At 54.0% G+C, this 15,100-nt stretch overlaps 3 protein-coding genes across 3 annotated transcripts; 1 reads left to right on the plus strand and 2 right to left on the minus strand.

Moving 5' to 3' along the window:
* Window positions 1-37: 37 nt before the first annotated feature.
* PG997_003829 (uncharacterized protein) lies at window positions 38-891 on the plus strand (the record flags this gene model as incomplete). Its single annotated transcript, XM_066808144.1, has 2 exons — window positions 38-128; window positions 311-891. 2 exons carry the CDS (start codon window positions 38-40, stop codon window positions 889-891), a joined length of 672 nt encoding a protein of 223 aa, XP_066671762.1.
* A 785-nt stretch (window positions 892-1,676) lies between these two features.
* On the minus strand, window positions 1,677-3,137 carry PG997_003830 (uncharacterized protein; the record flags this gene model as incomplete). Its single annotated transcript, XM_066808145.1, has 1 exon — window positions 1,677-3,137. One exon carries the CDS (start codon window positions 3,135-3,137, stop codon window positions 1,677-1,679), a length of 1,461 nt encoding a protein of 486 aa, XP_066671763.1.
* A 3,126-nt stretch (window positions 3,138-6,263) lies between these two features.
* Window positions 6,264-8,366, minus strand: PG997_003831 (Transcriptional regulatory protein pro1; the record flags this gene model as incomplete). The annotated part of the gene is made up of 2 exons (XM_066808146.1): window positions 6,264-8,043; window positions 8,203-8,366. The coding sequence occupies 2 exons, from the start codon at window positions 8,364-8,366 to the stop codon at window positions 6,264-6,266; spliced, it is 1,944 nt and encodes a 647-aa protein (XP_066671764.1).
* Between the last annotated feature and the right edge of the window lie 6,734 nt (window positions 8,367-15,100).

The following is a 15,100-nucleotide window of genomic DNA, read 5'->3' on the forward strand; positions in this document are numbered from 1 at the left end:
CATCGTCTCATCGTCCCTCGCCGACGCCTCCTTCAATATGCCCAACAGCACGCCCGCGCCCGCGCCTGCGCCCAGGCCCGACTCCCACAGCGGGTCGAGCTCGTTTGCGACATTTCTGATTATTGGGCGTGAGTATATCGTCAATCCATCCCATCCCCATCTGGTCTCATCTCTGGATCTCAGCATCTGGCCCCTCTCCCCTCTCCCCCTCTCCCCCGCGCGCGCCCTCTTTCCCGTGGGACCTGGACGATGATCGTCACTTAGACCAAAAATGCTAATCCGCGCGCGTCTTTGCGCCCCCGACAAACAGCAACATGCTTCTTCCTCGGCATCATCTTCTCCCAGTTCCCCTACGACTTCCCGCTGCTCTGGACCTCGGAGCCCGTCGCGGCGGCCTTCCTGGACCAGCTCGAGGTCCACCTCAAGTTCGTCCACCAGTCGCCGCCCCTGATCGCCCGCATCCTGCACATCGCCATCGGCACCGGCTTCCTCGGCTTCTTCGTCAAGCTCTTCAAGCCCTCCGAGTCCAACATGCTCTTTGACGGCGCCAGCCTCGTCCTCTACCTCATCGGCGTCGGCATCTACATCGCCAACATCGTCAAGGGCCTCCGCACCGTCAGCGCCGGCATCTGGAACGAGGAGGGCTTCGCCCAGACCGTCGACGGGCCCCTCACCGGCGAGGTCGTCCTCGGACGCGAAGACTCCCTCAAGGTCATGGCCGCCAGCAACACCATCCTCGCCCTCGTCCTCGTCGGCATCCTCGTCCTCCAGGCCGGCCAGTGGTACGCCGAGCGCAAGGACCGCGAGGAGCGCGAGGGCCTCGAAAAGGCCGAAGCCGTCGTCCAGCAGCAGCAAAAGGTCTCGGGCGCTCAGTCCAAGAAGAAGCAGTAGAGAGAAAAAATGCGGTGGGGAGACCAAAAAACGAGAACAAAAGGGAGAAAAAAAACACGATCTGCAGAGCTGCTGACTTGAGCCGCCATGGTATGTAATCAGCAATGGTGTGCATTGTTGTGTTTTTCGCATTGCCTGCCTATATTGGATGTAGAGTACTGCACCGCAAGACGCCTTGTATATGAAACTGTATGACAGTTAGTTCATCAGGGAAGCGCGTCTTCGTTGGCACTGGTGCTTTAAAAACAATAGAGTGCTGCGTCAATGTTGAATGCGGGGGAGCATGTGGCAATTTCTCGTATGCATCATTGATTGATCTTTCTATTCCTACCTAGTAATCTCAAATCTGGTCAACACATCAGAGAGCGATTGGCCGTGATTGAATACAAAATTCGTGAAGGATATATAGAACAGTCACTATATTATACGGATAAATAAGTATATGACGCTGTATGTACACAAATGATCCAAGGCCAAGCACTTGAAGCGAATGCCCAGGACTCAAATATCCAGCATTTGGCCCCTCGACCTCGATCTCGATCGTATTCGCCAACTTCATCAAGCTATGTGCATGAGAAGAGTAAATATAAAAGAACATACACCCAATAACGCCTTCAATGCTTCCGGTGGTATCATAACTTTGCCTCCCGTCCCCAGAATCCTTCGATGAGGGAGGGGAGGTGAATAAAAAAAGAAATTCAAAACGCCATGTAAATGCCAATAACATCCATACCAATGGATGCTCCTAATGTTTCCTATTCTCCTCCTTTTTGGGATATCACTATTCACCTCTCACTACCTCCCGCCTGGCGCTGAATGATCTCCCAGGTCGTTTCCGGCCGTTTCCCGTCTTTCGATCCGGGCGCAGTCAGTGTTCTACCGGCAGAGTAGTTGTTCGGCATCGGCGGCATCGGCGGCATTGGCGGCCTCTCCTGCTCCTGCCCGTCATACTCGTCAGGGTAGTGACTTTCGCGGCCCATGTCTCTATCTGCCGGCGAGTTGCTGCTCCTATCGTAGCTTTGACCGTGCTGCACATAGCTCAGGACGCCCGAATTAAGCATGTAGTCCTGAAGGCTGCCGTTATTACTGAGCCGTTTCGCGTTGTCGTCGTGGAGGTCCAGTCCCACATTGATCGTTCCTCGCAATGGGTCTAGCCTGGCATCCGGTGACACCTCGCGGCTTCCCTGCTTGAGGGGTGGCGGCTCGGCCGACGTGTGACGACTCCGGGCATCGCTTTCCCACGACCCGGTACTGCCTCTGGACACAAACGGGTTCTCGCTCGGGTGCGGCGGCACCGGCCGATGGTGCAATGGCTGGAATGCACCCTGGGATTGCGACATGGGCGTAGAGTGATTGCTCAGGGTGTTCTGGGCAATGGACTCGTCATACCATTGGTGGCTCTGCACTGTTGTACCCAGTGGCTTGCTGATGTGGACGCCGCGTGGGCCCAGTGTTTGGGGCTGGCCTCTGCAATGGAACTCAGAGTCCCGATACCTCGAGGAGCTAGTGCTGCGTCCGCCTAAGCTCCCGCTGTCGTCGCCTTCCTTCTTTTGTTGGCGGCGTCTGTACAGTAGGAAGCCGATGATGATGGCGCTGAACCCAAGCACGCCCCCTATTGCCCCGCCGATCACAGCGCCGGTAGGGAACGTGCTGGGAGCCGCCGGCACGGGTGTCTCGGATGCCGGCGCGGCTGTGGCGCTGGCGCTCGGAGAGGCACCCGAAGTCGCGGAGGCCGACGGCTTTGACGTGGGCGAGAGCACGGGCGAGTTGGGCGCCGCCCCTGTCGATGTCGGGGCAGGCTTCGCGCCTTGAGGCTTCTTGCTCTGGTCCTGATCCATGATGCAGTTCCCATCGTCCCCACATGAATAACCAAAGGGGCAACAGTTGCTCCCGCAAGACGGCAGTTTCCCATTAAGTACTGTCGTCTTGACTTGAGCGTTGGGATTCGAAGCTGGATCCTGCAGCTTCAGGTCGCAGACGATGGGCGCGATGACGGTGCAGCCATCGGGGCCGTTGGGACAGCATAATACCGTGGTCAGTCCTGCCAACGCTATACATGAAGAGCCCTTGTCGCAACAAAAGTTATCCGGGAGCCCTTTTTGCGTACACCTGGCCAAGTTGCCGCTGCCGCAAGTGTCGGCTCTCTCGAAGATCGGGTTTGGTGTTATTGACATGGCGTTGGTGGTAGCGATGCCGAGCGCCACTGCGAGCGAACAGGCCCGCAGCACGCCTCGTATCCTTCTCATATTTGTTTAAGTTTATGTGTGTGCGTGTTTGTGTGTATTTCCAACACAGATCCGGGGATGCTGGTAAAAGTTGGAGCTGCTAAGGACCTCGAAAGCTGGAGGTCGTTCTGAGATAGTCGAGTATGTGTAGATATATGTCTTGGCGAAATGCAAGGACGGAAAGGTCCGACTCGAGGTTGCTAGAACTGGAAGGTTTATAGCAGCAAAAGAAGTTTGTGGGTTTCTACAAGGGAAAGGGTAGATTGACGTTTCGTCAAAGAGCAAGGGGGTGGGTGATGGGTTGTATAGATATCATGGAACAACGGTAAGGAGAAGCGAGTCACGTCTGGGACAAGGCCACAAAAGCGATTGTTGCTGAGTCCAAGGTTGTAATGAAAAAGAGACGGAAGACAAAGAGAGTCACGACAAGACAAGGCACAAGAGAGAAGGAGCAGATCGAACGACGGTGCGTGATCTTTGGCAGTCTTTGTTTCGAGGCAGGCCCGTCATTGTCCGGTCGGTTCTGCTGAATCATGGAAGTACCGTCGACTCAGGTGACTCGAGAGCGACTTGGGGCAGCCGGGCAGAGCTATTCTTGTCCAACGAAACGAGATAGAAACCGATTCGCAGACGGAGAGGCGCCCTCCAATGGACTGGGGACTGGATCTCCATCTCGGCCTGGCCATAGCCAAGCTATGTGCAGATTGTGGATGGCCTCGGTAGGCCGGTCCCATTGCCCAGTCGATGGAAATTCTTGCAGACCAGTGCTAAGGGACTGAGGCAGCCCGAGTCGGGAAAAGATGGGCGAGCTACAGAACGGGAGGCCATCGCGAAGCGCCCACGCGCAGCGGCAAGGGACGACGCCGGGAGATGTAGTGGTTGAGAGGCCATCAAACGGCCAGGCAGGTGTTTCGAGATTGGCGCCAGCTGCTGCGATTGATTGGCTGGCAGCGTTTGGCGGGCTGTGGTGCGGTCAGTCAATGGTTCACCAGCAGGTAGCCAGGTAGGTACGTACCTAGGTTAGTTGAGCCCAAGTCGTGGCTTCCAATTGAAGCTTACTTACATTACCTAACTGGCTTAACCTCAACCCAAGCTGGGCAAATTAGCATGTGCTGTGGGTTTGGTGCCTGGTCTTGTGCTGAAATAGGCTTTCCGCATGCCCTCAGCTTCCACCCAGCTTGCCTCATTGGCCGCGATGTGTGCACAGAATCCATGTACCTACCTTATGTACATTTGATACATCAATTTGGTGCGTATCAATTCCATCAATCAATCGTAGGCGCGATATTCTTACACAGCATTGCTCAACTGCCCTCCATCGGATCCATTCTGACCCGGTGGTCTTCTGCGGCCCCAAGATGAGAGACCGCCCACCGCCCATTACTTTGCCTTTTTGAAGAGAGGCGTGCAAGCCTGACTGCCGGTTTGCCGGCGTCGACCATGTTCACTAACCGTTAGGTGCCGATGTTGGGGCAGAGCGATCGCATCAACTCAGCTCGTCAGGGATTTCGGAGGCCACCAACGACGTCACCCCCATCCGTCAACTGTGGTCAATGAAGAAAGAAGAGACGCGAAGAAGAAGAAAAAAAAAGCGATGCATTGATCACTATAGCATACGTACGCATGCGCGCAGCCACCGAAATCTGCAAGTCTGCGGCGGAGCATCTTCAACCATTTCATGCGTCCCGTGGTCGGACTCTGGGGTACAGCTATCATTCTTCACCACTACAGGTACCCGGCACAAAGCACAACAGGCAAGGAAGACATGGGTCAATTGAATGGAACCTTGGGTAGGAAGAAGTATGCATGTATGTATGTACATGTAGGTAAAGACTTCCATTGAGTGAGCACACAGCGGCAAGCAGGCAATCAGTGTACGTCGGTGGGGAAGCGGAACGGCACACCACACGCAGACGCAGACGCAACTCACAGACACGGGCGGGCAAGCACTCACTGCTTGCTTCGTGACCATCAACGTCGCCTAACCTTGCCTGCCCGTCCTTGGGCTCTCACCGACTTCCTCTTTGATCGAAGCTGGCAGGAAAGTGGTTCACCACGGCAGGATTTTCTGTCGCAAGTGAGGATCCGTTGTGCTGGCGTTACCACATGACTCCGAATAACCCTGGGCCTCCACTTGCTGCAGAATCACCGCTTCTGCCGCTTGATTCGCCGCCACTGTCTCATTGTTATTTGGTTCGGACCCGATCAAAAACGCAGCCAGGCGGGCCGTTTCGACTCCAATCTTCTACTAACACAACTGAACCCTTAGATTCTCGTATCTGCTACGGAGGTTGCCAATGGCATGAGTCACCTTGCTCGTCAGGATATTGTCAAGTTTTTTTTAGTTTTTTTTTTTAGTTTTTTTAAAAACTGGGTATATTGTAATGTTATTACATAATTCTTTTTGGTCTCGGAGTCGCAACTCGACGAGATGACGAGCTTCAAATTGCTATACTATAGCATAGAGCGGGAGCTGTCAAAGCGGAGCTTCCCTTCCAGCAGTAAAAGGCCCCCCCTTCCTCGGGGCCACAGATATACCAGGGCCCTAATCCAGACCATATGCTCTTGATCCCAGAAATGGCTAGACTATATAGCCCACAAAAAAACTCCTGTCCCTAATGCAATGCCGTGGTATCTTGAGTGAAAGGTAGAGAAAATAAACGACCCCATCATGTGGCGAAGTCGAGGTGGTGTTGCGCGTGCGTGTGCGAATGTTGGGGGTGTGTGTGTGTAAACGTGCGCAGTGAAGAGCAAAGTAGAGAAATCGTCGTCTCCTCATAATCCGTAGCAGTGACCATTCCACCCATCGTGACAGCGCTCAGCCCAGCTGCTCACGGGAATAAATCCCAGTCCGTAGTGTTGTCGCCCCATGAAAAAGAAAATCCCCAGAATGCGCCTTGCGGCGTCCTCTCTCTCTCTAAGAGTTGTGTAGAGGTGATAATTAAGTTAGTGATGCAGAAATAAAAATTGTTTGCCGCCAGAGGAAGGATGCATGCAGGCCCTTCCGCCTCATCATCCCCTTTTCAAGGCCAGCTGTGAAGGCAGAGATGATGGTGCGGCTAGATGAGCAGGTAGTCCCACTGCTTCATCTGCATGGCATCTCTCCAGGAGATGAATGGGATCTCGGTAGATCCTGTCGCGCTGGGGCTAGCCACAAAGCTGTCGGCCTGCTGCCAAACATCTCGGAGCAAAGGTGGTCACGCCACCAAAGCTGCCGTAGTTGACACCATCTCCGACTTGTGCGATGCGCTCCTCGAAGAGCTGGCGGAAGGAGGAGTTGGGAAGGCTGACAGATCCGCCGACCAAGTAGACCCATGACAGGCTTCGGTCGAAGCCACCTGCGCCCGAGGGGATGTGTTGGAGGACATTGGTCAGTTTCTCGACCAAGCCAATGCAGCTGGCCTGGCTGGGGGAGAATCCGGGCACCAGGCTGCAGAGGTAGATGCGAGCAGCCAGACGGAATGCACTAGTGATGTTGCGGCTCAATTGCTTGGGGCTCAATGAGCCGTTGGCGTTGAAGGCCATCTTGGGCGCCGTCTCACACACCTCGGTCAGACCAATTTGCTCGCCAAGGGATGAAACATGCTGGCAGAGAGTCATGTCGTCCATTCCGTCGAGCTTGAGCGCCTCCAAGCAGGCAATCTCGGAAATGAGATACATCACTCGGTCATCGCAGCCCATGAGCTCCCGAAGCCCGAGGGAGGAGTTTGTTGTGGAAAGGTGCTTGTCGCGGTAGGTGTGCGCAAAGGTGGGCGCGCGTCCTTGCATCGTGGCGCCCAAAATGTCAATCCATGCCGTCAGGGTCATGTTGAATGGTGTTTGAGCGAGCGGCTCCGTGGGATCTGACACCAGGCGGGGCAGGTCGAGCTTGGTGACGAGAGACTTCACGGCCTCAAAGTGCTGGTGCCATGGGATGTCGGGAAGACCGTCGTCATAGCGGCCGACACTGCACTGGAAGAAGATGAGACCCAGGGTTGCTTCGAGGATCTGTTGGTGGTTCTCGTCCTGGTTGAGGGCGGCGCAGAGAGCCATGATGGTTGCTTGTCGGTGTCGCATAATGTCGTTGTCAATGTCATCCGACTGGATGTTCATTGTTGCCTTGTAGTGCTGGGCAGCGACCATTAAGCAGCAGTGGAGATAGGCCTTGTTGTTTTGAAGCGCAGGCAGGATCAGACCAGATCCTACTGATCCGTGCTGGTTTGTCTCGATAATTGGGAAGATGGTAGGCAGGACAAACTGGACAAAGTGGTCCAACAAGCGCTGGTCACCGTCATCCAGTTCAATGTCGACTTGGCTGTTGTTTGTTGTAGGGCCGTGGGAGAAATCGAAGAAGTTGGGGTTCAGGTTCTCTTCCGAAAGCGACTCTCTCCGTTCTTGGTAGATTTGCTCAGTCCACTCGCCTCCCAGAGGGTAGGAGGGCAGGACTGTGCCGGGAGGCGGCGGGTGGTAGGTGCTGAAGGTTGAGATGGTCGACTCCCGCAAAGTTGGCACGTCATCGACAAACATCTGTCGTTCCGTCTTCACGTCTATCTCGTAAGGAGACATGGAGAACATCAAGTCCGGGTGTTGGTGGATTTGCGGAGTATAAGAGCCATAGTCCGAAATGTTGGGCGGGCTGTTGAAATTGAACGAGAAGTGCGAATCGATGGAGGCTGACCTTGTGCGGTCCAGGGGATCGGAGAATGTGGCCGAGGTAGGAAGCGAATGGGAGAGACCGGGCGGCGAGCTGACGGAGGTTTGAATGGTTGCATGCGAGGCTTTCTCTGATAGCTTCTTCCGCTTGATGATCATCTTGATGTCGTCCTTGTGTTGTCGTCGCGCCTCATTGTTACTCCACCACATGGGCCTCTTATACTCGCAGCAAAGCCCGAGGTGTTTGCATGCTGAGCACATGGGCGTGCCCTCGTCGCACTTCTTTCGCCGTAATCTGCAGGTTTAGCAGCCTGTTCATTGACTCTGTGTTAGTATTGTGTGTGCATATACCCAGCCAGGTTGGCCGCTTACACGGGCTAACTTGTAGCCAGTATAAGTGAGGCCAACCTTGCGTGTAAGCCGAAAAGGGAAGGAACACGGACCTGTTCTTGACCGGCGATGCATTTGTGTCTTTGCCTTTGTGTTTGCATTGTTGTTGGTAGAAGTCTTTGAAGTTGCCTTCGTCTTGGTTGGCTGTGCGACTGCCATGTTGACGCCTGCTGGTGTTGCTGCTCCTCTCATGAGGTCTTCTCTGGAGTTGGGGGGTAGAGATGACATTTGTATTGTAAGTCCAGACGAGCAAAAGTACCTGCGTCTTGCGAGTAGCGATGTGGGGGCCTCGGTGTTGGGGTCCTCTTGCCGAGTCGAACAGGGGGTCCAGATTCGAGCCAGGGAGTGTGGTAAGGATACTCTCCAGGGACCTCTTTAGTTCTTTGCGTGGTCGGTTTTCTTAGTTCGGCTGTCCAAAAGCCCCGGAGCAGATCTCGAGTGAAAATGAAGGCGGGCAAGCCCAGCCAGTGTGATGAGAATCGGGGTAAAAACAAAAATTAGATTATGCCTCGTCGAATGAGTGACAGGATCCAAGCAAGTCCAGCTTGCCTTTCACGTTGAGAGGTATGGGGTGATGGAGGGGATTAGAGAGGATGGCGGAGGGAGGAGAGGGAGGATGTTGATTTAGGGACTGGGACGACACTTGAATCTTCTGCTCTTCACCTCGTTCCTCAGATACACTTGACGGCCTGGCGGTGCAAGACTTATATCGTGGCCTCGTCTTCATTGACCACATCGGCCTGCATCACGAACCACAAGTCCTGTTCTATTTTTGACACATTCAGCGAAAAGGACTAATTCCCAAATTAGCCCAATATTCTGCAGGCCTAATTAGCAACATGCAGACACATCCGTCAGTAGTTCACTACCCAACTGGGATAGGACAAGGTGACATGAGCCAGGTATGCGCCCAGAAGTGCCAATGAGGTTGGCCGCTCGAGGGCCATGCCATGGGCCCGCAGATAGTGTGGATGCACTAGCCAACCCCCCCCCGGCTGAGAATAGCAATCCATCTCGGACAAAGTCTTTGTACCGTGGGTGGGTGGCACTACGGAAGCACGCTGCTGCAAGGACAGACAGGGATAGCCGCAGGGGTTATTCGCCAGGATATTGGGCAACTGAGCCTGTAAGGTGACCAGCTTTGCTTTTTGTGTGGCTGACCACTCGCTCATTAGAGCAAGACAGCCCGCCGCTCGACCGGCCGTTGATGCATCATGCAGACACTAGCATGTCATAATCAACCAACAACCAAGCAACACCTGTAGGCTTGTCAGTGAGGCACTCGCAAGCCCTGGCCTTACTTACCCCAGTGCTACCTGACCTTCATCTGCCTGCTTTGCAGAGGGGATTCTCGGTTTACTGAAAAGGCGCAAGGGTCGATGCTGATCCCCAATACCGGGTGGGGGGCGGGATTTTCGGCCACAAATTGACTCGACGACCACGATGTATTCGAATTGCTTCATCTGCCTAGTGGAACAAGTCCTCGAGCTACCGTAGCTCCCTCCGAGACTAGCCACCATGAGCTGTTCGTCGGCCATGCTGTGCTGTTCGCACGATAAAAAGCCACGAGTACGGAGAAGGCTCGTACAGTACACACAACCCCACATCCGTTTCCCGGAAATGTGCGTGCCACCAGATAGTCTGAGCTCGGCGAGATACAGATACCTTGATACCCTGGGCGGAAAACCCTTGCACCGATCACAACGTACGTCGACAGCACGGACAACATGGACTGTGCTCGCGAAGATGCTGCATGTCAGACTCTCCCAGCACGCACTTGTAGATAGTATGCATGCTATAGGTCCCACATATTAGTGTTGATTTCTCTTTTCGGATAACATGTCGTGAATGCCATTTGTGCCGTCCGTCACACAGGTTTCTCTCTTGCCTGGTCGTCTCTGCCAGACCATCCATGCCCAAAGCCTGGAAAGTGGGGATGGCGGAAGCAGGTGCTGATCGTCGCTCACGACATCCTCCCGCCCAAATCAGGCTAGGAAGAAAGAAAAACCTCGGGCAAACACGTGCCGAGCATCCAATGCTTCTCTGTGTCTGGACCTGGGTTTGCTGGGCTCCGTGGCTCTGGAACACAGGTCACTTTGTGGAATGGCCATGCGCAATATGCCGGCCTGGCCAATGGTTCGCCGTCGGACAGAGTTATCGATGGTATTGGCCAGTGCAGCACCAGTCATTGCTCGCCCATGATTACTGGTAATGCTCTTGTCCGGTCACCAGGTATGCAGCAGCAATACGTACTGTAGAGTCGATGCGACTTGTCACCGACGCGAGTGCGTACATACCTAGGTAGGCAGTGGTACAATGGAGGGGGACTATGATAGGAGGACTAGGGGGAGGAGAAGGAGTGGCTGCTTTTTCCCCCTTCGTCCTTCCCCTCTATGGCTCTGTCCCTGGATTTGGCATGTAGAGTCGCTGATTCGACGTTGTGTGATATTGGATGGTGCATTAGCGCCCTCGGCGGGACCAACCGATTAGCATCTGTGATGAAGAAGCGACTTGAGCTCGCAGATTGGCTCGCTGGCGGGAGCTAGAGAAGAACGAACAAGGGAGCTAGGGGCCAGCTGGGGATAAACTTGGACGAATCTGAATGCAGAGACGGGAAGGCCACGGCTAGTGCAGATGGCTAGCTTCTGGAGCTCGAGCGGAGCTTGTCGACGAGCGGAGACGGCTGCTGTGGAAACCGGCTGTACTACTCCAGTACGACGAGAAGAGGAGGCGGGCGGGCAGGCAGGAGGACAGGCAGTGATGCAGACTGAACTGGCTGCTGGAGAGAGAGAGGGAGGGGTGGAAGGCAGCAAGGGACAAGGACAGAAGGCAAGGTACGTTCCATTGTATGTCGTATGCAGGCTGGCCCAGGTTTAAGCCGATCCTTCTCCATATTTGTTGCTGCCTTTTTCCCTTGGCTTTCCTGTGCTGTTGTGGAAATGTGACTGATGCAGGTGAGATAGGGCACAGCGATACAGAGAGCAGGTAGGGAAGGAAGTACAAGGGGAGGGGGGCCTGTTCTGGATCGGCTGCTGTGAAAGTTCTTCCGTAAGTGTGTTCAGTGTGTTGAGTGTTGCCCGTTTGGTTCATGGCCGGCCCCCAAGCGAGCAAATTAGTAGCCCTTTTCTAAATTTAACCCATCTTCCCGATCGTTAGCACCATCACAATGTGGGCTAATAGTCTCGGCCGTCACACAACCTTACGCACAACACACACGCACACACACACCGACCCAACCTGCCAACAAAACCGGCTGCGTTCAATGTTACTTGGCGGCAAGAAATCACACCTGTTTCTGCAGCTAATTAGCCCCCAAGTCTATCGTCATCATTGTGGGCTAATTAAGGCCTTATCAACGGCAACCTGGGCTAAATTGGGCCGGTCATACTACATACCTAAGTACATGCCGCATGTATATGCCAACCTGCAGCACCTTGGCATGTCGAGATCCGCTCATTCATGTAGTGGCCAGCCAAGTACGGCTCGGTACTTCAGAGACGCCATCCATGGGGTTCACTGCTTGATCCTTGGTCAAGCAACTTTTCCCACGACATACCTCCGCTCCGGTCATGTGCTCAACAATGAGCTTGTGAACCCGTTTGTTGACCGCCTTTGAGAATATCACTTGTGGCGCAAAACACAAGGAGGCGGGTAAACGAGGTTCAGTACATGTAGCACTCTCCGGTTACGATTCCTACATGGCCGAGACACATCTCGAAGACACCTACGTGTAAGACTCAGCTGTAATACTGGATATGTTGGCCAAGCAACACAGGCAACCCTGATACCCCGAAATGGGAAAGGGACCTGTGAAGTGAGTGAATGGGTGTGAGAATCCCACCACACATACTACCTATCCTGCTATCTACCTACCTGTTAAGCTGCGGGTGTAAGTCGATAAGTAATGAGAGCAGCCCACAGCCCAGATGACGGACCGGGAACCAAGGACAGCAGAATGCAAATCATCATAAGCAGGGCTGGCATGAATCCTGGTCGTGGTCCGTGTTTCCGAGCAAATATTCAACCTCCCCCAGTGCTGCAGGCAGAACTGCAGGGCCCCCGGGAACGTAACCCTGGTTCGGTCACAAATGACAAGTGGATATTACTGCCGAGTCGAGGTGGGTGATACGTTGTAGAAAGCAGAAATGCTACCTTTCGGTACCTAAAGCTATGCGGGTGCCCAACCCGCTCATGCCATCGTTGATCACGGATCTAGCTGCGCATTGCTCGACTCTTGTCGTGACTTCCGCGATTGGTGACCGGTAAAGCAGTCGACGAGAAACCCATCACTCCTTTTTTAAATGAAGTCACATAACATGACCTGTATTGGAAATTGGACAAAGCGTGCTGTCTCCGGCTCAACTCGAGAGTCGACCCCCGCTGGCAAATTTCGCCCTATAGAATGGCATTATTCGCCCCTGGGCATCCCATTGGGCAATTCCTGAAATTCGGCTAGGTCAGGGCCAGACCGTGACCGCCAGTCCTGCCGAGACATGGCCAGAGTGCGGGAAGGCAGTCATGGCAGTCCGAGAAAATCTAAGGGTGTGAGACGGCCCAGCGTGGCATCTCAGGCCCAGCCCCAGAACCAATGCTATCCATATTCACATGTTCCTGACCCGGTTCACTTGAGCTGAGGAGAAAGAGACCCCGCCGGATACAGTCGGTGGCTCTGTCGGGCGAGATTCTCAGCCTCCCATCGGACCCGGACATTCCCTTGTAAGAAAAAAGGAAGGAGAGCCACACGGTGAAAGATGGTGACGTTCGGGTTACGATAAGATCAATCCTTCCTGGTCGTCGTCGGCGTAGCCAGTGACGTTCGGGTTACGATAAGATCAATCCTTCCTGGTCGTCGTCGGCGTAGCCAGTGACTGGCAGAGCAGCCTCCAACCCTGCTACTGCGACTTATTATCGTGAGATATCACAGCAATCAATGCACGGAAGGGGTTGAATATGCAAGGCGGAATCACATATTTTCTTTGCAGCACTAGTATGTAGTAGTTGCAAAGTGCCAACTCGACCCAGGACTCGCTCATGCTTTAGCCCATCCCCTACCTCCTAGTTTTGGATAGTATTCAGCAGCTCTGCTAGATCGGACGACGGACGGATTCCTATCAACGGACCCTATTTGGAGCTGAGGGATTTCCACTGTCAATCTTGCATGATATGGGAAAACGAGAGATGGGCTTTTAGTGGCATTACGACGGTAGTAGTAAGAAGTATGCAGAGAATTCCGCAGGGTCCCTGAGGCCCCCTCTCTCCCCATTTGCGCGGGCTAGTTCAATCTGAAGTTACATTGACAGCCTTTGCGACAAGCCTAATGCACAGAACTGATCCGTTCTTAACGGCCCGTTCATGATCCTCTGGTCTAAACCGTAGCTGCTAGCAGGAACGACTAGGCCGGACCGAACCAGACACTGATAGCTCGCTGGTAGCTGCTCAGCTACTAGTGGTAGTGGTAGTGGTAGTATTATCATCCAAAAGAGAGATCGGAGTGGCTAGTGCTGTGTTACGGGAAGCATTATGCGAGGCAGAGGCTGCGAGGAGCGAGGATCACACTGATCATATGCTACTAGTTCGCAAACCGACGGGGAAGAGCCAATAGCAGCATGCCCCTAGGAGAAGCGCTGGGTGGCCCCCCTTGGGGACTGTATGCGGTCAGCACTCAAGAAGTGAATGCAGCAGCATGATTGGTGGGCGTTGAGTTGGACCCCTGCCCTTCTAGCTCTCGTTTTCAACATGAGCGAAAAAAAACAGAGAGTGAAGGAAAAATAGAAAGAAAGAAAAAAAAACCTAAAACTCGAAGAATGAATCGGCCTGGATTGGCCCGTTAAGATTTGGATTCGGTGGTATCACTCCCCAGAGACCGATATTTACCCAACTAACCTACACCAGGTGCCAGGGCAGGATTTTTTAGCAAGCGTTGTCGAATGCGATAGGACGGCCCGCACCTTCAACGGTGCCCTATGGGGCTTCATCGTCGACGCAGGGAAAAAAGCAAGACTCTAGACTGGCGATTCAAGTTTTGGGTTCTCACCGCCAGGTCTCGTGACTCACAACCAGCCGTATCACGGGGTGCGGAGGAGCCGTAGTCAAGGCGCTGTTGGCCAACGGCATCTGGATTCTGGCCAGAGGAGCTGATCGTCTTCGCCTGCTGGGGCCGTCGTCAACTTGTAGTCCACAGCCACGCCCTCTGGCGTCTTGGGACCGAGTTGCCACAGCTCGATGATTAGGTAGGAGGCTCGCACGTTCGCTTTGGAATCGACAGTTCAGACGGTTGACGGCTGCGTGATCAGGCACCCTGGTCGGCATGGCCAAGCGCTTAGACGGCTATTTCTGGGGTGATTCCGTGCTGCCTGCCCAATCACGACTCGGCGAGGCTTCTGCATCACCTCCACCCGTATAGCTCCCAGCCAACCAGCCACTCGTCTCGAGCCCAGTGCCGCTGCATCTAGCGGCCGTTTGCTCTGCTTTCCCAAGGTCCCAAGGTCCCAACACTCGCTCCTCGCAGAGTAGCGAGCTCGACAATGCTATTCTTAGCGAATGGGGAGCGCTGGCTCAGGCTCTAACCCTGCCCGATCGCCTACAATCCCCCCCAAGCAAACTGGCTCCTCGTCGTGCCATGCAGGTAGGTAGCACTACTGCTGCAGATGGTCCTCCTTGTGAACTGTGCTCCCGGAGGGAACAGCGAAGAAAGCAAATCACCTTGTCCCATTATCCGACCTCGAAGCAGCTCTTCCCACGTTATTACAACCTGCTATTGTGCATGCCTGGTCTACTGCTGTGTACCGCTGTAGAGCTGATACATATACATACTATCCGCAACTTGCCGCTTGTGTCTCTCAAGCCCCTCTTTCCTCTCTTTGCGACGTCAACCCTATTCCTCGACTATACCCAGGTTTATTTTTTCTTTTCGTCTTTTCTTATCCCGTATATCATCGATTCTAGAACATAGTAGTTTGCCG

This window comes from Apiospora hydei (genome assembly GCF_038363865.1).
Source record: "Apiospora hydei strain CBS 114990 chromosome Unknown utg000004l_segment0_segment0, whole genome shotgun sequence".
Taxonomy (NCBI): Eukaryota; Fungi; Ascomycota; class Sordariomycetes; order Amphisphaeriales; family Apiosporaceae; genus Apiospora; species Apiospora hydei.